Genomic DNA, 20,572 nt, shown 5'->3' on the forward strand with positions numbered 1-20,572 from the left:
AGGCTCTTGTCTAAATTTTATATTGTTGAGCCCCCGAAAAATTTCAAATTAAATGTTAAAGGTGACCCAATAGACCAGCTAGGTCACATGCAACAAGACGACAACTCTCTCTTTCTCTTTCGGCAGCAATGGGAGAAGCGTACCCTCAGCTAATGACAGGGAGGGTAGGGGCCCTTGTCTGCAAGCACAAGCAAAAACAGAGTGAGGATGGAGAGAGGGGCTGCCACGTTTTTTTCTTGACTTTTAAGGGTCTGCTCGGAACCACAAGAAAAAAATTAAAAAAAATTAACTATTATTATTTCTAAAAATAATTTATAAAAATAAGATAATAATTAATTTTTTTTATTAACTATTTTTTAGAATAATAATGATCAAATTCTCATTTTCCTTTCTTATCCAAAATCGTCATAAAATTGGGACTTTGACATGATGAAGTTGAATTCAAGGCAAGTCCAATCCTCTGACTAGAACCACCCTCTCTCAAATTCAATCTCTCAAATTCAAGTAGACCGAACCAAAATCACAGATCAAACCTGCATGGCACCCAACTCCATAACATTGGACTTGATTCGAGAGAGATGGGTCCTCATCATTGCATTGCTGCCTCTTATCCGAATGGCAAGAAATTGTGACAGAAAAATAATCAAAGAAGCCAAAAGTACGAGGGCGGAGCAGTTCTTATTGCAGAAAGTTAATAAATATACTCGTTATCACATGAGCAGTATGCAACATGAGAAAGAATTAGAACGCGGACTGACTTAGCTTCACAGTGGATATGATTGACTTGAGTGCATCTTTGACGTAGGGATATCTGAATGAGAAACCCAACTCTTTAGCTCTCATAGGGAGCACCTTTTGACCGTCCAAAACCTATAACCACTTCATGAAGTCAATATCGCTTCTTATCAAGTAGCTTGAGGATAATGCAATTTTTCTAAAAGAGAGAAGGAAGAAGGAAGAAGGAAGGAAGAGAATACATACAATAGTGGCACCTTCACCTAGGACAGCCGTAAGGGCAAAGTCAGGTACTGGGAGCCACGAGGGGCGGCCCATGACTTCACCTAAATGTTCACACATCTCTGCCAACCGGACAGGGTTCGGTGCAGTTCCGTTGATAATCCCTGTCATTAGTAGATAATAGCAGTAGGCATAATAGATGTTGGTTACCTCAACTACAGCTCAAATATTTTATCACAGAGGTTCAGTTCTAGTACTCCAAAACCATTATAATAAAACTAAGAGTGACATTTCAAAATTGCATCAGTAAGTTGCTGGTTACCTTTGTAAGAGGGGTTTGAAAGAGATTCATAGATGAGGTTCACCAAGTCATCCACATGAATCCATGAAAACCTGAACAATCGCGAGAAGGATTTAGTAATTGGGAAAAATCAGACAATCATATGCCTACATATCTTGACAGGCAAAAAGCCAAATGAACTAAATCTGATACCATTGAAATATTTTATCCCATTAAAGGGTCAAGCCCATATTCTAGTCGATAATACTTGATAAATCAGAAAACCTTCCAACCTTTTCTACGTTTTTTCCCTTGGCATCCCAGACACAAGAGACTACAATGCTTTTAAAGTGTTGAAGCATGTAAGGAATATTACCACTGATTTCCAGTCCCAAGGGGTCCACCAGCGAACATCATGAAAAGAGGAATCATTTTGGCTTCACCAGAAAGTAAAAGAAACATCAAAATTGTGCACAGGGATACAGTTATTCAATATGAGAGAGCAAATTGAAATAAGAAACGTTATGGCAGGACTTTCATGTTGAGCAGCATATATATTTTTATGTCCGCTCATGCTAGTCAAATGGAGGGTTACTATCAATTGGCAATATTCTTTCTTTGGACAGAGAGTACATGTATATTGCCAATTGATAGTAACCCTCCATTTGACTAGCATGAGCAGACATAAAAATATTCATGGCAGTAGGTCAAGATCTCGCCCAATTCCAAGTGGCTGAATCCACAAAAAATTGGATTTGATAACTAGCTCAATGGGCCAGATACTGATTCATGGTTTAGGATGTGAAAACACATGCCTGATAATTGACCCTTATATATAATTTGTGGGTTTGAGTTTCATTTCACATAGGTATGATCATATCAAGGAGAATACTAATAGTTTCAGGAAGGTAGAAGTTTCTATGGTCCAATTTTCATGATTTTTGGACTACTATATATGGAGATATAAGGTGTACAGGTATGAGGGGTAGACAGGTTTTTTCCTCTCAACTCACTTAAGTGAATTAGAGGGATTAGGGGTTCATACTTTTCCCCTAATCCAGAGCTTATACTATTCTCCAAAATCGTCTCCTTCTCCTCTCACTCTCACCTCTCTTTCTCTCAATATTTCATATGGTATCAGAGCATATCGGTCCATGTGAAACCTCTCTCTCCTCTCTTGAAGCTAATGATCTCATAAAGAAGGGGATTTCAAGTCTGGCGTGGTCTGGTTGGTAAAATATTATTTTTTGTGTTTTTTTTTCTGTCATAACCTTAGGATTGATGGTCCTTACTGCAGACTAAGCAGTCCTATGATTATTTTCTACCCAATAAGGGTTTGTTGAATTGGGATTGACCCATTCTTTACTGTGCGCAACCAATTCCCTGCTCCATTTCTTACATCATCATCCAATAGGCTGATGTCTGCCTTTAAAAATTTGGAGTTTTGTTGCATATGTTGACTTGATTGAAGAATTTATCAAGTTTCTGGTATTAAGGGTTGGTGTACATTTTGACCTAACCCTGATTTTTCGAAGTCGGGCACACATAGCTGTGCGCAGTAAAGTGAAATGTCACTGAATTGAAGACTATTTGATTCCAATGGCTGAGTTGGTAAAATTATCACTCCCTCAAGGGAAGTTGTGAATTCAGATGGAAAAGATTCCATATTGATTATATTAGAGAGATTGAATGGACACAACTGTTTGAGTTGGTCCAAATCTGTTCGGATCTATCTTAAGGCCACAAGTAAGACCAAATTTATCTGAGATGACCGTCCTATCCCCCTTATAGATGATAGGGAAGCGGAAGACTATCAAGTAATGACTTGACAACTGAACAGTATGGACTCAAGGCTGAGAAATCAGATTATCAATTGAGAAACAACCAAGGAGACAGGATGTCCTTAGAATCACTATATGCCCTGAAAGTAATCTGCCTAGGGTTTATGAACTATATGTTAGACTCTTCAGCCTTAAAAGTGGGGAGAGAATAGTTACAAACCATTACAGTGAACTTGAAGGTATTATGCAAGAGATTCACATGTTCCACCCATTTACTACCGATGAGAAAGAACTTCTAAAGCAACAAGAACAAGTTCTTACTGCAAAATACCTTAGTGGGTTGGGATTAGACTTTGATGCAGTCAGGACTCAATTGTTAGCCTTAGATGATGTGTCATCACTCTCCACAGCATTTAACCGAGTTATGAGGGTAAAGACTGTAGTTGTGTTCAGAGGAAACAAGGATAATAAGAATGTTAATGTGTCAGCATTGAATTCCTTTGGTCAATCAAAGTCTACTCGAGGCCGTGGAGGTAGTACTTGAGGTAGAAGCAGAGGCAAAGGCTAGACTAATGGTAAAAGCTATAGGAAGTGGGTTCATTGACGCACCAACCATTTTTCTCACAAATGCTAGATTAATTTTGGCAAGCCTACATGGGCAGACTCAGTAACTCATGAGCATACTGAGATCCCAACTAGACATATGATTGTTATCTTACCAGGAGCACCAATGTAATGCAGCAATTGGCTCAGCGCATAGCTTGTTTGCATCTATCTCAGCCCCTTCCTCCTTAGCATCAATTACACAACCTCCACTTCCTACAGCTACTCTTGCTAGCTCAGGTATGTCAACTTTATAGTACGTCCAGGATCCTCTGGGTAATTGACTCAAGAGTGTCGACTCATATGTTAGGTATGTAATCCTTGTTCATAGGTCTGAAGGAGTCTTTATTAATAAATCATGTTGCACTTGCTGATGGATCTGTTTCACCTGTTCAGGGAGTGGGTAGTGTCACACCTACTCCATCTATGCTCCTTAATTCCGTGATATTTGTTCCCAAATTTTCACATAAAATTTGTTATCCATTAGTCAACTTACTAAGATCTTGAATTGTAGTGTAACTTTCGATCCTTCTCACTATGTGTTCGGTATCTGACGAAGGGGAAGATGATTGATTTTGTGAGTGAGAGAGGAAGATTATACCACTTGGAGGGTTCATCACAAATACCTACATATGCCCTCATACTACATTATCACCCTTCCAGTGGCATCTACAACTTAGCCATCCTTCTTCTGCAAAGTTAATTCATCTCTTTTCTATATTTCCATCAAGTTTATCTTTTCAATGTGAGTCATGTCAACTAGGCAAACATTATCAGAGTATTTTTCCATTGAGGCAAAAGAAAGTAAAAGAGTGTTTGAACTTATTGATTCTGATATATGAGGACCATGTCCAATCTCTAGTTGTTTGGGCACAAATATTTTGTTTCTTTTATTGATGATTTCAGTCACACTAGTTGGATGTATCTCCTATGGGAGAAATCTGAGGAGTTAGATGTATTTCAAAAATTTTATAATGAAATAAAAAACCAATTTGGTGCTTCTGTCCAAATTCTCCATGTTTACAATGAATTAGAATTCATGAATCACAAGTTTACTATATTTTTCCAGCTTGACATTAAGAATGCTTTCTTGTGTGGTGACTTGGCAAGAGAGGTGAATATGGAGTAACCTCTGGGGTATATTGCTTAGGGGGGAACTCACAAGGTATGCAAATTGAAGAAGGTAATTTATGGGCTTAAACAAAGCCCGAGGCATGGTTTGAAAAATTTAGCCAAGTAGTTCTATCCTTCGGTTTCTCACAGAGTCATTGTGATTATCCACTATTTATCGTAAAGAGATCATTTGCGATAGTAGTTCTTCTTGTATACATTGATCATATTGTTTGTTAGGAAGTGAAGTTCAAGGTATTGAAGAAGAGAAGCAAAAGTTAGCTAAACATTTCCGAACAAAGTATTTGGGTTCCATAAAATACTTCCCTGGAATAGAGGTTGCAAGAAGTAAAGCTAACATTGTGTTAACATAGAGAAAGTACGTCACTAACATGCTACAAGAGTATTATTTTACTAGGTGCAACGCCTGTAAAGACACCCATAGAAGTTGGAAATGACCTTCATGATGAGCCAGCGAAGAACTCAAGGGTAAGACTTTATTTTGTAGATTAGTTGGAAAACTGATCTATGCCACTGTCACAAGATTAGATATATCTTTCTCAATTAGTGTGGTAAGCTAGTTGGAACATGCATGCAAGGTCCACTTAGAGGCTACTCAAAGAGTATTGAGCTATTTGAAGGGGTCACCTGGAAACTTATTATTCTTTTAAGTCCCACAATCATCTGAAAATAAAAGCTTTCTTAGATGCTGATTGTACTACTTCTAAGCTAGACAAGAAATTTACTACTGGATACAATGTATTTGTGGGAGGTGACCTAGTAAGTTGGAAAAGCAAGAAACAAAATGTAGTGCCCGATCCAATGCTAAAGTAAAATACAGAGCTATGACTCATGTAGTTAGTGAGATAAAGTGGGAGAGATTAGTGCTACAAGAGCTGAATTTACAGGTTCATGTACCAATACAATGAATTGTGATAATGAGACTATGATCTTTATTGCTAACAACCCAGTGTTTCATGAAATAACCAAATACATTGAAGTGGATTGTCATTTCATTCGAGATGTAGTAATGAAGAAGAAAGTTGATATTCCTTATGTTCGATCGGGTGATTAGCTTGGTAATGTCTTCACTAAAATCTTGGCAAGTAAGAGTTTGGGACCTTTCTTAACAAGCTAGGACTACTTGATATATAAGCTCCAACTTAAGGGGGAGTGTTAAATATACTAAAAAGGGTAGTTTGGTCATCAGATAGGTCTAATTGTATCAAGGAGAGTACTAATAGTTTCAGGAAGTTGAGTGTCTATGGTCCAATTTTCATGATTTTTGGACTAGTATATATGGAGATATAAAGTGTACATGTATGAGGGGTCGAGGGTCTTTTCCTCTGAAATCACTTATGTGAATACGAGAAATTAGGGGGCTCGTGCTTTTCCCCAAATCCAGAGCTTACGCTCTTCTCCAAAATCATCTCCTTCTCTTCTCTTTTTCTCTTTTCACTGTCAACTCTCTTTCTCTCAATATTTCACAACTAAATTTTAACTTTACAATCTTTACATCTTTTTATTTTGGATAAATTTCAATGATTTTGTGATAAAGAAAAATTTAAGATTTAAAATAATTATTTCATTCCAATGATTTCATTAAAATCTGACCCACGCCCACATTAGTGGGCCCAAACCTTTGGAGCTTGAAAGAGGGCCAGATCTGAATCCGCTTCCTAAATAATACATACAAACTAGATCTAAACATTAGGATCCAGCACAATCTACACTGTTCCAGGCCTAACAATGACAAGCATATCTTAAAGATAGTTGTTCAGAATGTGTATCTAATAAATGAGGAATCGCACCTAAAGCACCACCATCTTTGCCAAGGACAACCCCAATGCGAATAAGTGCCAACCTTACATCCTTATTTACTTTCTGCGCCCTTCCTTCCCATTCTCTGCAGACCTGAAAACTTGTATTAGTAATCATCAAGGTTTGACACATAACACAACCATGTAAGGAAACTTTCTTCTGCTACTAATAAAGTAACACTCCACAATGGTAATGTTAATGATTAATGCTGATGACGATGATCATCATCATCATCATAAGTAGCTTCAATCAAGCAAGAAGCCGATTTGTTCAGGATGCTTACCTCTGCCAAATAGTCATTTCCTGAAGGACTTCTCTCATCAAAAACTTGAGTTCCGCTGGTGCCTGTATAGAAAGGAAAAGGCAAAACAGAAGTAGAAAAAAGAATAAGAGAAAAAAGAAACAAAAGAAAGGGAAGGGGGGGACGGAAATGTGGGAAACAACAAGCTTTTAGTTATATGGAAAGAAAACTTTTTTTGGTTATAAAAGAAAAGGAGAGCAAAGAAGACTAATGACTTTCGCTTGAATGCAGAGAACAAATTCCTTTGGATCCAGACATGATGTATAAGAATGAAAATAGAATGGTTACGCAGAAGGTGTGTCACATTGATTATGTGGTTGTGACATGAGATATTGTTCAAGGAGAACCTCTCAATATGATTTTAAGAATTCCAGAGAAGAATAAATCTATGACTTTTGGTTTTATTTGTTACATAGCTTGAGTTTTTTTCATTTTCAAATATTTAGTGCTTGACCTTTTGCATCCTGTTGGTCATCATACTTTGCCTTACAATAATACATGCTGCCTAACTTAACAGAAAAAAAAAAAAAAAAAAAGTAACGCAAGGTGTACTGAAATAGAATCTACTGATGTGGGGCAAAAATGCAGAAAGGTTTTTATGCTGCAGGATCAGGATGAAACCAATTTTTAAAAAAATCATATTGCATTCAAGAGAACCAAGATCAAACTAGTAAATCCAATAAAAAAAATTCTTTAAATTTTTTTTCTTACTTCATTCTTTTGATGATGTGAAAAAATCAAGAAGTTGTTCTTCATCCAGGCACTTTAACACCGGAGATAGAGGCGCCTAAATTGGGGATATGGTCATTTGGTGTCAGCACAAATTGAGTTTGGAGTTTGGGCAGTTGAACTAAACAGAAAAGAAGTGATTGAAGTTCGCGTGTTTTCAAACTCAACAGGTAACAAGTTTGAATAAACAACAATCTTCTTTGTACAAGTATGAAAATGATTGCTTGAATTTTAGCTTGTGAAAGGATCACTATGCTTTGGACATGAATGCAGCGTATGTCCTACGCGGATCACAGAAGAACCCTACTCAATATTTCCTATGTAGATTCAGATAAGTATGAACCTAATTCATAGGGCATCTACTAAGAAATCTTACACCAACTATAAATAATAGAGAGGCAAATTACAGCAGCTAAAACATACCATAATAACCAACAGCTGTTGCACTGACCAAAACTGAGGGTCGAACATCATCTTTTGACAGGTTTATCAGATCTACAACCTTCAAAAGTTAAATGCAAGTGTTAAAATAACCTCAAACACCCACTTATATGGAGTACTTCTTCCTGTCTTAGTTGCTCGTTCCTGTTTCAAACTGCTTCAGGAAATTGCACTGTGTAGTTTGTAGAACAAAGGAAAAGTATAAATCGCATCCTACAAAATGTTACTGGAAACTTAGCGCTGATTGGCATAAGGTACAGATTATAACCTTAGAGGTGACATTGATCCTACTTTGCTTGATCTCTCTCTTGATCTGCATCAATAATACGACAATCTAAAATTATCGCACCAGTCCAATACTGCAGAATATTAACTCATTTCTCAGGTGCAAGTAACAACTGTTTACTAACCTCAGGAGACCATCTTGTACTTATGGGCATCCCAGCGAGGTTCACGACTGCAGTTGAACCTTGAATGCAGTTTCCCCATTCTGCCTCCTCCGCAATGATAATTCCAGGAAAGTTATAAACTGCAGAATAACTAAGATACTTAGTAATATACCATAATTAATGGCAAGAGAAAGCCAACCACATACTATAATGTAGCAGAATCCTACAGGTTTATAGTACTAATGCTGCATAGCCAGCTCTGCTTAGTCTCATACTCTATCCTATCCGCTCTAGATGAGAGTTCTCAATCAACTGACAGACTAAAAAAAGAAGAAAAAATTCCTTTCAAGTTTTACTCAGTCTTCCTCCTGTCTCAGAAGTGCCATGTTTTAGTGATCCTGCACATGAGTCTGACTAATAAATCACTATTTCAAAAAAAATCAATTAAGATGTAGGTGGTGATGGTATATAAACCCACTGTGACCTTTTGCAGCCCTACATACATTTGTAACACATACAGGGCTCTTTTTATCTATGATTACAAAAGTGGTTGCACACATCTGCTGCACATGACAGAGGTACTACAAAAGTGTGTACAACTAGATATTTTTCATTTATGAAGGTGATCAACTATATTGCAAAGGTACGGAACTATTATCTGAAATTTGGAAATGATGTAACAGATATGCTATATTCATATCCTGGCCATAACAAGAGCTGTTATTTTTATAGAGCTTCTGGGCGATCATCCTACAGAAGTTGTTTGGAAATTGTTGGATCTCATGGTTGAAGATCGGAGGGGCTCCAACAGGCTGGCTAACTGTATGAGAAGCATCCAAATCAGTTAGGAAACGTGGACAACTAGAATTGTGTAGGCTCAGAAAGCCCCATATGTGTAGAGGTTCACTGATATAATGGAAGTTCACTAGGTTGGAAAATCTGGTGGCATGATATCAAGGGTGCAGATAACTCATAAACTATCACTAATGTTGGGACTCATTCTTTCTGACTATTGGTAGTTGCCTCTATGTTTACCTTTCTTCCTTTTGTAGAACTGAACCATTCTATCCCAAAACAACTAGGTGAAGTGAGGAGGTTTATTTCAAACATAAGTTTAGGATTGTCCTCAAGTCATAATCAATACAGGACTAATTTTCACCGTCTACCAACCCTTCTTAAACGTAAACTACCAGCCTAAGAAATAAAATACATGTGCTTTCCATAAAACTAGCTACCCCACCATCCCACTCTCTCATGTGACCTGGACCAGTAAACCAGCCTGAAACATGCAGCACACACAAATGGCCCATTGCGTAAAAATGTGGTCGAATTAGGACTTGCTCTAATATCATATAGAACTAGACCAGCTTCCTTCCAACAATGACCACTGAGAATAGGAGGCCTATTCCCAATTTATAAGTCTAAGATCTTCCACAACCACAACCAATGTAGGTTATTAGCAACCATTCTTCTACCTACACAACTAGCTTGAGATGTTTAGTGTAGTCCAAGTCACTAGAAACTAAAGCCTTTATCCCATTGACTCCATTAAAATATAAAAATTATAGCTACTAGTCTCAAAGTTATCCTTGAAAATAACTAGTGAAAAATAATTAACTCTTAAATGGTAGCAAATTAACCATTCAAGAGACACACTTAAGTCTTGTGTGAAAGAAACACCTACGGCAGACAATAATGAGTTGTGTAAGGTATTAACCACTAAAGAAGCATTTACCTTCTTACCAGGAAAAACTGATTGAGCTTTTGCCCTTGATCGTGTCAATACACGAACACTGTGTTTATCTGCAAACCATATTTAAAATTGGAAGGATGTTCAAAGATAACTGGAGAATGAGGGGTCAATGCTGCACATAGAGATGCAGAATACGAACCTGCAAGTAGCCTTTGAACCAATCTTCGACCTATAAAGCCTGTAGCACCGGTTATTGATACAGTCATCTGACTTGACTGCAGTAAACAGCAAATGAGTCAATTCAATGACAAAAATCAAGTAAATAAAAGCAAAAAGAATTTACTTGCTTCGGAGTTACTATTGAAATGGAGAAAGTATTACACTCACCAAACCTTCTGTTACAGTTAACTTGCACAATTAGGGACTAGAAAAGTCAAATTATCTACAAAGTTGGCCTCAGTTCAGTTCAGTACCTTTGACAACTGATCAGTCGAGTCAGTATTACTGTTCACGCAAGTAACTCTGAATTTCTTACACCCATTTATCTGACAAAGAGGAAGATGAGTAATGAGAAAAGGAAGAGCAAAACAAGGAGTATTTCAAGTTGCAAAGCTGAAAATGAAGACCCACTTGGGTGTAGTGGGGAATGTGGAAAACTGGAACAATGGAGTTTGTCCACGAGGGAGTCGCCCTGCAGAGCTCCATGACCGCTTGAAACAAAGTCTAGTCACTGGAGATACAGTGAGTCTGAGAAGAGGATCGATCAGTTGGCTTTTTTTAGTTTTCGATGAAGTGGATGTCGTGTTCTCTTGGGAGCCACAGATGGGCAGACGGTGCGATGCCATTCGTCCCGGCGGTCACGTTCCTGCAAGCACAGAGTATGGACAAGAAATAGATTTCTGCTCAGATAAGTCGGATGGGGGGCTTCGTGGGTCGGAGTATACCAGTGGCTGCTACTGAAACTTGGAAATTCAATTTTTCCGTATACAATTCCAAGTTAGAATTTCGAATAATTAACTAAAATTAAATAAAAAACTAAAAATAAAATGCTAATATAATTAATTTTAATATTTCATCTAGGTAATTTAATTGTATTAAAAAATAAAAAATTATTAAAAATAATTAATTTTAATACATCGTCTACTAATTCATGAGGGGTAAGACTTTGAAGAAATAAGGATTATTTTCTTTATTTTTTAGCTAGTTTTATTTTATTTGATTCTTCATTTTTCACTATTTTTATCTAATTATAGTGTTATTTTCTTGTTAGAAATTAAACCATAATTTATAAAAACATCCTTCAATTTCAATTATCCGATGCTCGTGGAAGGAAGCATTTTATTTTGAATTTGAATTATTCGTGTTCTATTTTTACAAAATTGATAAAAAAAACAAAAAAATGTTAGGACAATTTTCAAATAAAGTCCTCTAAATTATTGTATTTTTTACTATTTTAAAATAAGATAAAATTATTGAATTTAGGATCCCATGAATAATAGCTCAAGCAATGGGAGAGAAAAAAAAAGACGAGTTTTCGGGTAGAGAGAAAAGAGAAGGAAAATAAAAAAGAGTAGAGATAGAATACTTCACACGATAGAGAAGAAAAAAAAATAAGAAACTTGTTTGATGAATTCCGAGTTACAATCACCTCTATTTATAGTTAAGGAAGTGATGAAGTCCATTTACAAGTAATTTTAGGATTCTTAATTACATTCTAACTAGAACTCGGGACATGAACTACAGGCGCATTACTCAGTTCATGTCCTGATGTCGTTAGGGAGCACCAAACTTCATGTCATGTACATGATCATCCATGACTCAGGAGTTCATGTCCCAAGAGTAAACGGCGGAAAGCGTTTTCCGCCCGATTTTGAGAATCATGTACATGACACTATCGCGGGCTCTCTCTGCCTCACACCCTCGCTCATTTTTTGCCATTTCGTTCCCGCAGCCCTCTCTCATTCTCTGCTCCCTCTCTCGTCTCCACCGTCCCTCTCCAGTTTCCCTCTCTACAACGTCCATCTCTAGGTGTGAACGGCCTTTCGACGTCCTTCTCTCCATCTCGGACTCGCTCTCCCTCTGAACCTCCCGCTCGCTTCTCCCTCTCTCCTTTCCCTCTCGGCCTCCCTCACTTCTCTTTGTCTCTTCTCCCTTTCGGCATCTCACTCCCTTCTCCCTCTCGCTATTATCTTTTCCCCCAAAATACTTTCCGATATTTTGATAGTGAACCGGCAAACTCAGTCCTACAGAAATCGGGGAAATTTTGATAGTGAACTGGAGCTCCCCAAGCCGGGCGCTCAAGTCCGTCATCAATGCCTACAGTCGAGTAACACCACCGCTACTGCCACCGTCGGCGGAGTGGGTACCAAAAAGGTGCGGCGGCTTAGCGAGAGCGGGTCCGTCAACGGGCGGTCGGACGATCCCGAGGATACATCAGCGGTGGTGTGCCAGGAGAGCATTCACACGGTGAGAGAATTCTGGCGGTTGTATGGGTTGTCGAAGATGAAGAGCAGCGGTAGTCAGAAAAACGCGTCCTTCGAGCTTGACAAGGAGGCATCGTGAAAAAGTAACAATCTCCGTTGCGTACCGGTGCCAAGACATACCGATACAGCTCTTTTTCAATAACTCGTGGAGACCGGATCATGTAAGGGTAAAAGTAGAATTCTAAATTTCTATCCATTATTTAAAAAAAATTAATTCCAATTTACTATTTTTTTTGGAGGCAGATAACGCCTTGTATTTTAATATTTCATGTAATGTAAGCATAGGAAACCTTGTAAATTTACAATATTAGCATTTGATCAATTGATTAATTTCAATTTTGTGGAAATATATTATTAATTAATACTACGCCATATTATGTTTTTAATAAAATAATTCTTTATTTACTCATTATATTTATTTTTTATTTATTGTATTATATTAGTGATTTAATAGTGGTAATATTACGTACAAATATATAGTGTATTAAAGTTATGATTAGATCAATTTTTCCTCTTAAATCATTCGTTTTTAGGCTACAGTATATCATATGTTATTAATAAATTAATATTTAAACATATTACTTTCGTTTTTGTTATTTATAACGTTATTTATTTATTACTTATAATTAATCATGTGCGTATTTCATTGGCTCACATAATTACCATATTAATGCACAATAACATATCTAATTCAATTAATAAATATATTAATATATTTTAATTATACATTAAATAAGTTATTTGTGTAGTAATAATGATTGTATTACCTAATTTGGGGTTTGAGAATTATGTTGTAATTATAAGTGTACTGTGCAGGTTTAGGGATTCTCTTGTTTTTTATGTTTTTCTAATGAGTGGGCACTATTCACTGGAAACTGTTTTCCCATACATGAAGGTGTCAACACTAACACCAAGTACGAAGATGATCTTCATGTACATGACTTACATGATCTTCATGTTGGACATGAACTTGAACTTCAAAAATCCATTTGGGGGACTAACCCCAAGATAAGTCTATAATGATAAGATTACATTATCTATTTAAGAGACTAATTTAACTCAACTACAAAAACCTTTTTAAGGACGTGAATCAAGATAGAGAGCCAACTCTTGGTCTTATCTTGTGGGTCTCACATGATCTTCCAGCTCATGTAGATAGAAATACCGGTTCATGGTATCTTTGTGGGCCCCACTTGATCTTCAAATCTTCTATTTAATTCCAACACATGTTCCTTATCTCTTATTAGTGTATATGCAGTAGTGAATGTTGTTGAAATTTTTTGAAGTGCTATGAAATGTTTTTGCCATGTGGTGAGGAGATTCGGGTGTTATACATATCCACCACATGGTATTCTATTTTTTATGGTTTGTGTTTCCGTGACGGGTAAAGGTTGTCTGATAAAGTTTTTTTCATGAGGACCGTCTTGGATTTAGATTATGCATGACTGCAAGAAGATAACCAACTGGTCGACCATATGACATTTGGACCTTCGATGATGATAGAAAAATGCTCGATCTCTTGGTCGAATAGGTCAATCTAGGGAACAAGTTGCCTAACGGGGTGTAGAAGCATGAGGTATATATGGACTGTGTTAATAAGTTTAATGAAGATGCAGTCAATAAAAAAATTGTTGAGTGGTGAAGAATTGAACAAGAGCATGGAAGAGAACATACCAAACGGTAACGAGCTGTATCAACACTAGTGGGTATGGTTGGGATGCAACCACACAACGAGTTACTGCATGTAATTCTGTATGGTTTAACTACATAAAGGTCAGTAAATCACAATGTACTATAAAATAGTTTTTATGTTTTCCGCGTTAGTATAACTCTATTCCAAGACGTCTGAAGGATGTTTTATTCTTGTAGGAACATAAGGATGCTGAGAAGTACAGACGTGAAGGCTGTCCCCTGTACGACAAATTAGCTGTGATGGTGGGAAACGCAATAGATGTAGGGTCAGGAGGTGTAACCTTTGTAGACCAGGGTGATGAAGTCATCCGTGAATCGAAACATGTCCTGATGGATGAGCCCGAGGAAGTTGATATAGTTAGGGATACTCCATCGCCATTATTAATTGTGAATGAGTCTCCAGGTAATCAATCCAAAAGAAGTAAGCAGACATCTTCAAGTCGTTGTAGAAAGAGAACCGAAATGTCCGATGATGACAGTAGTCAATTCATTGATGCAATGAGGGAAATATCTCAGACATTAAAGGAAGTCATCAAGCCTAAAGAGGTAGATTGGGTCGAAGCCATCAGGGAAATCCCGGACCTATCTGTAGACTTCAAGATGCGTGCTCCTTTATGGTTGGACACGCCAAGTAACAAGGAGTATTTTACGAAGATGACAGTGGAAGAGCGGATCGAGTGGCTTAAATATTGTGCAACAAACTATTTATAATACGTTTTAAATACACTATCTTCTTTTGGAATATTGTTATGTATTAGGTATGTTGTTTGAATTATGACGTTGCAAGACTTATTAGTATGGTTAATATTTAAATTTGATATGTTGTTGTGTTAATATATTGCATGGATGAATATGGATGTGGACAATTAAATAGATATGGTTGCGTAGGGATGTGATTGAATGTGGATGAATATGGTTGTGTATAGGTGTGATTGCAAATAGGTTATGATTGAAGATTGATGTTTACTTGTGTTTATGGCTTTTAGGCGATTGAATTTGTAAATTTCCATGGATACTATGACAGACGAAGAAAAGGTTGCAACTATGGTTGCATGCACAACTTTGTTTTTCGCCATGGGAAGATACTATCTAAACCATTACAACAGACATGTACCACGTTCTTGTGGGATGAATGGTCCATTTTATTTGCAAAAGGCACTAGACAAATCACCAGTTAAATTTCGAAAAGTTTACAGGATGAATCAATTGTTAATCTTTCTTTTAGGTTAGTAATAAAGTTGTATATGTATTTATTTATTATTTTTGTTCAATTTTATTACTATATTTAACTTCATATTTATTGTTCCGGGAAATAAAATATAATTAAAGTATGCATTTGATTAATTAATTACTTTAATTTTGTCAAAATATATTAATAATTAATACCATGTAAAAATCTATCCTATGTTATTCATATAATACTTTTTTATTTATTAATCATATTTATTTTTTATTTACTCTATTGTATTAATGATTTAATAGTGGTAATTAAAATATTGTTAACTCAAACATTTGGTTTAATTAACTCATTTTTATAATTAATAAAATCAATTGTTTTAAATTTCGAAGATGAAGATGAAGATGAACTTGTCCACACTAACACCCATTTCGAAGATGAAGATTATGTAGATGCATGAGATGAAGATGAAGATGAAGATCAAATTTCTAGTTTGTTGACTAACCCCCCTAAGGAATAAAAAGGAAGAACCTTAGCTTCCTGGAGTAAAAAGGTGGTCCTAACAATAAGTGTTCTTATTTTCACTAACTATTTTTTGGAATAATAATGGTCAAATTCTCATTTTCTTTTGTAAGGGTTCCAAACAGACTAAGGGATAAAAAGGAAGAACCTTAGCTCCCCGAGTAAAAAGGTGGTCCTAAAAATAAGTATTCTTATTTTCACTAACTATTTTTTGGAATAGTAATGATCAAATTCTCGTTTTGTTTTTTACAGGTTCCAAACATACCCTAAGGGATAAAAAGGAAGGACCTTAGCTTCCTGGGAGGTAAAAAGGTGATCCTAACAATAAGTGTTTTCATTTTCATTAACTATTTTTTGGACTAATAATTATCAAATTCTCATTTCTTTTCTAAGGGTTCCAAATAGACCCTAAGGGATAAAAAGGAAGGACCTTAGCTTCCTAGAGTAAAAAGGCGGTCCTAACAAGAAGTGTTCTCATTTTCACGAACTATCTTTTGGAATAATAATGGTTAAATTCTTATTTTTTTAGGGGTTCCAAACAAACCCTAAGGGATCAAAAGGAAGGACCTTAGCTTCCGAGAGTAAAAAGGTGGTCCTAACAATAAGTGTTCTCAATTTTGTTATTATAAGGGGTGATGGGAGAGGGAGAGAGGGGGTGAGGAGAATAGCATACATCTCTCTTCCCTCTTGTCCGATGGTGGGGAGAATAGCATACCTCTCTCTTCCCTCTTCGCCAGTGGCGGGGCAGAGGGGAAGAAGCCCCCTGCCTTCCCCTTTTCTTTATAGAAAGAAAGGTTGGGGAAGAGGGGGGCCTTCCTCCCTCCCCTATAGGTAAAAACCTTGCTATTCTGTCAAAACAAGGGGGAGGACCCACCTCACCCTTTACACTTGTATAAACAACAAAGAAACAAAAGAGTGTTGGGTGTTCTCTTATCATTTTGCTAAAGAGATAGAAACTATTACATCTTAAATGTAACAACCACTATATTAATTTAGATTCCATATTAAAGTTAGGTCTAAGTCCATCTCCAAGTGATGTTTCTAAGTTATAGAAAACCTTAATATCTATAATTGATTTTTACAAGACCATAATCCAAGATGTAACTTAGAAACATAATTCAAGTGTCAGAAGACTCAGATTATGAATAATAAAAATAAACTTATTTACCAAGATTATACCCACTTGAGTTGGTTGGAGATTTTGTTGCTTCTCGACCTTAGATAAGGTTAGATGAAAGATTGCTTCCTTGGTGTTCAATTGGAACCGATTCTGTCTTTTTTATCATCATATCTCACAAAAATGGAAACTTAGGTAAGTGCTTTATAAACATATGTAAAAAAACACAGAGAACGTATCTCATTTAGCTCTTTCATGCCTACTATAACTTAGTTATTTCGGTTTTCAACTGGCTGCTTTAGATATCTCCCCCAAAAACATGGCAAGCCCAAAAGCAGATATTGAGAAAAATGTAATGATATACTTAAAATCACGGTGCCTCTTATCAATTGCATCAAGCCATTCACTGCGCATCTTTTTAATATTGTCATGCACCGATGAAAAAGGGTTCTCCTACAAAAAAAAAAAAAAAAAATCAACAGACAGACCCTTCAAAAATGTTAGTGTTGCAAACATCACATAGAAGTTAAAAAATGTTATTATTTCAAAGAATTGTATAATATAAACAAACAGAGGGTTTTTTTAGACAATAACAAAAGAACAATTAAATAAACACCAACAAAAAGTCATTATTCTTGAATATAACTAAGATTGGATCAATCATCTACCCATATACCCCACAAGGAGGAGACGAACCCAAAAAGAATTTAATAAAATCTCAGAACGAAAAAGAAATTTATATTGCAACTATATAAGACCAAACCAAACAACGTAATAAAATGTTTCATAAGAACGTAGAAGTGGTTTTGAATACAGAACTATCAATGAATTCCAAAACAAAATACAAGAGTTTGTGTCATACCAAGCAACACAAAGTGCCCTCTTTCCATCATATATTTTCTTTTAAAGTGTGGAACTTCACAAGTTCACTCCAATGAAGGAAAGACCACATAGTGAAACAAGGGAAATGACCTAATGGAGGAGATAAGAAAGAAGCTCAAAACAACTTTCTAAAATATCCAAGGAATCTTCTAGATCTTTCTTAAACTTAATAATTTCATAAAATTTTGAAACTTCTAGAGAACTTCTGACATTTTTGGAGGCTATCAAGAGAATTAGGTGGCATAAATTTGGATTTGTTAAGACATTTGAGACTTTTCTAGGATTTCTAGATGTGTTTCTGGAATTGTCTGAAGTTTTCAACCATTCTTTTGAATTTAAGGGCAGCTTGGGCCTTGGGATCGATAGAGACATATTGGGGATTTCTAAAATGAGGTAGTGGATTCAAGTCTCACCAAGGGGGAAGGTAGGAGTGTGCATCTTTAGAACGACAATTAAAAAATAATTATAATAATAACAGATCTAACAATAATATGAAGAGAAGCTAGAAAAATTGTATAAGCTGCAAGTTTTTTACATAAAATTTGGCAGAATGTCATTCGATTCAAAGCCAAATTATTCTCCTTCAAAGAGTCTCTTTTACACAATCAGGGATGGAGCATGTCACTCAGGGTCCGTTATTGGATGGTTAAAGTGAGGCCAATTGTAGTGAGGGCAAAACACGCAAAAACAACATCAGACCATCCATGTATTCTGGCATGGACTCAAGAGAAAAAGGCAACATCCATGAAAAAAAAGCATAGTAGATATGAGCATATTGAAACGAACATGTGGGAAACAAGGTGCGAAAATGAACTGTTGCCAACAGCTTGTTAGTCTAGATTGAGAAACTGGAAAGCTGTAAAGAAGGCAGCCAAAATGACAGATATGGAAGTATTAATCTAACAGAGTGCCAATAACATGTTGATATCAACCAAAAGAACAACTACTGCATATTCTTTTTCCTAATATTACCTAGTTCAAAAGTAATACCATAATTTGGATGGCCAAACCACGACATCTTTATAAACAAATTTGCAAGTTATAAGACAAAAGGTAATAACTCAGTTCATACAAGTACCTTTAAAACTCAACATATATAACAAGTCTAATATAAACCTCCTAACAAACAAAAGCCTCACAAGAAATCTTAACTGTCAGGTGTGAAAGGATAAGCTTCTTCCTTCCATTCTAAATGATATAAAAAACTATAATGTTAAATGTAGGGGTATTTATCTTTCAGGCAAACAAAAACTTTAAAAAGCAAAAGAAAATATAATACTAGACTTCAAAGTAATTAAACCACTTGAAAGAATTCCAAAGAAATTGCAATAGCACTTAGCATAAGAAAGCACCTATAAGATATCCCACTAGCAAAAGAAAGTTGCTATTTAAGTTATTTCCACGTTTCCTAATATGGATGAGACTTTATTATAGATTTCAGCAAGTATTTAGAGGATTACTAGTTGTGAATTTTTAATCTACTATAGTTGGCTCTACAGCATTATAGAAGTAATAGAAATCACACACATGCCACTTAGCCTATAGTCTTTCACCCTAAATTGAAAATATAATTAGATACATATCAATACCATTCTTGCAAACAGCCAAAATTGCAAAGTATGGAACTGGCATTAAGAGTAATATACCTGAAAAATTTTTGCTTCAGATTTAAACTTGGAAAGGTTGGCATCTTGAATCATTTCACTCTGCACCAGCAGATAATTTCAATTTAAAAAAAAAGAAGAAAAAAACAAAACTTCACATCTAATATGGCAAGATTTAGACAGCAACATTCATAGATAACTACATAACTTAATAAATTAAATAAGGTTTTTATTGTTACCTTGTTTAAATAAAAATATTTTAAAAATGACTTGCACTTTTAAGTATATAACAAGAAAATAAAAAATAAAAAATCCAATGACTGACATAGGTATACCTTCTGCATTTGCCCCTTTGAAACAAATGATTGAGCCACATTTTCCAAACTATCATTCAAGACCTCAGTTATAGCTCCAGTAATTGTCTCAGCTTGTTTTGATGGTACACCCTGGGCTTCCAATATCCTAACCTAAAGTTCAGTAGTAATTCAGAAACGAGGCCTGAGCTACATTAGTAAAATAAAACGATAACTATGAACATTCTACTGGTTAAATTACCAGAGCTGAAGTATCAACAAGAAAGGCTCGTTTTTCATTGGTTTTAACAAGATCATGTTTGGTTCTGAACTCAGATCTTTTATATGGGGGATTCAAATGTGACAAACAAATTGAAGACCAGAAGAAGTTATTGTCTGTCAACTTGTTCACTCTCAAAGCACCCCCAAGTTGTGTGAGCACCAACCGTCTATAAACAGCAGCTGCCATTCACCAGAAATCAAAGCTCTTGCAAGTAACCTGCAACCCAAGGGAAATGAATCAATGACTAAGGATTTTCTGCCAAGTCAATTAATCGCCTGGGTCTAATATCCTTATATGCTCATCTTTTATAATCCTTTTATGGAAGACAGGAAACAAATAAACAAGTTTCACAAACTACTCTTCTTTCTCATCTTCACACAAAAAAATGGATATATCAGGAATGTGTGACAGATG

The 20,572-nt window shown here is 36.0% G+C and overlaps 1 protein-coding gene across 1 annotated transcript; it reads right to left on the minus strand.

Moving 5' to 3' along the window:
- Window positions 1–663: 663 nt before the first annotated feature.
- LOC137944661 (epimerase family protein SDR39U1 homolog, chloroplastic) lies at window positions 664–10,827 on the minus strand. Its single transcript, XM_068790372.1, has 13 exons — window positions 10,736–10,827; window positions 10,579–10,650; window positions 10,305–10,380; window positions 10,156–10,215; window positions 8,434–8,552; window positions 8,292–8,336; window positions 8,006–8,084; window positions 6,836–6,897; window positions 6,543–6,645; window positions 1,614–1,674; window positions 1,280–1,350; window positions 982–1,121; window positions 664–870 (listed from the first exon to the last, which is right to left on the minus strand). Exons 1-13 carry the CDS (start codon window positions 10,808–10,810, stop codon window positions 742–744), a joined length of 1,092 nt encoding a protein of 363 aa, XP_068646473.1. The 5' UTR covers window positions 10,811–10,827; the 3' UTR covers window positions 664–741.
- Between the last annotated feature and the right edge of the window lie 9,745 nt (window positions 10,828–20,572).

This window comes from Aristolochia californica, unplaced genomic scaffold (genome assembly GCF_029961685.1).
Source record: "Aristolochia californica isolate CCGP_79_NKW_82.1479 unplaced genomic scaffold, dmAriCali1.0.hap1 SCAF_11, whole genome shotgun sequence".
In the NCBI taxonomy this organism is placed as follows: domain Eukaryota; kingdom Viridiplantae; phylum Streptophyta; class Magnoliopsida; order Piperales; family Aristolochiaceae; genus Aristolochia; species Aristolochia californica.

Coding starts and splice junctions, on each gene's coding strand:
- LOC137944661 (XM_068790372.1), bottom strand. CDS start 10,810: ATGGAGCTCTGCAGGGCGACTCCCTCGTGGACAAACTCCATTGTTCCA. Junction 10,651..10,735: donor ACATTCCCCACTACACCCAA/GTGGGTCTTCAT, acceptor CCTCTTTGTCAG/ATAAATGGGTGTAAGAAATT. Junction 1,122..1,279: donor TTCAAACCCCTCTTACAAAG/GTAACCAGCAAC, acceptor TACTAATGACAG/GGATTATCAACGGAACTGCA.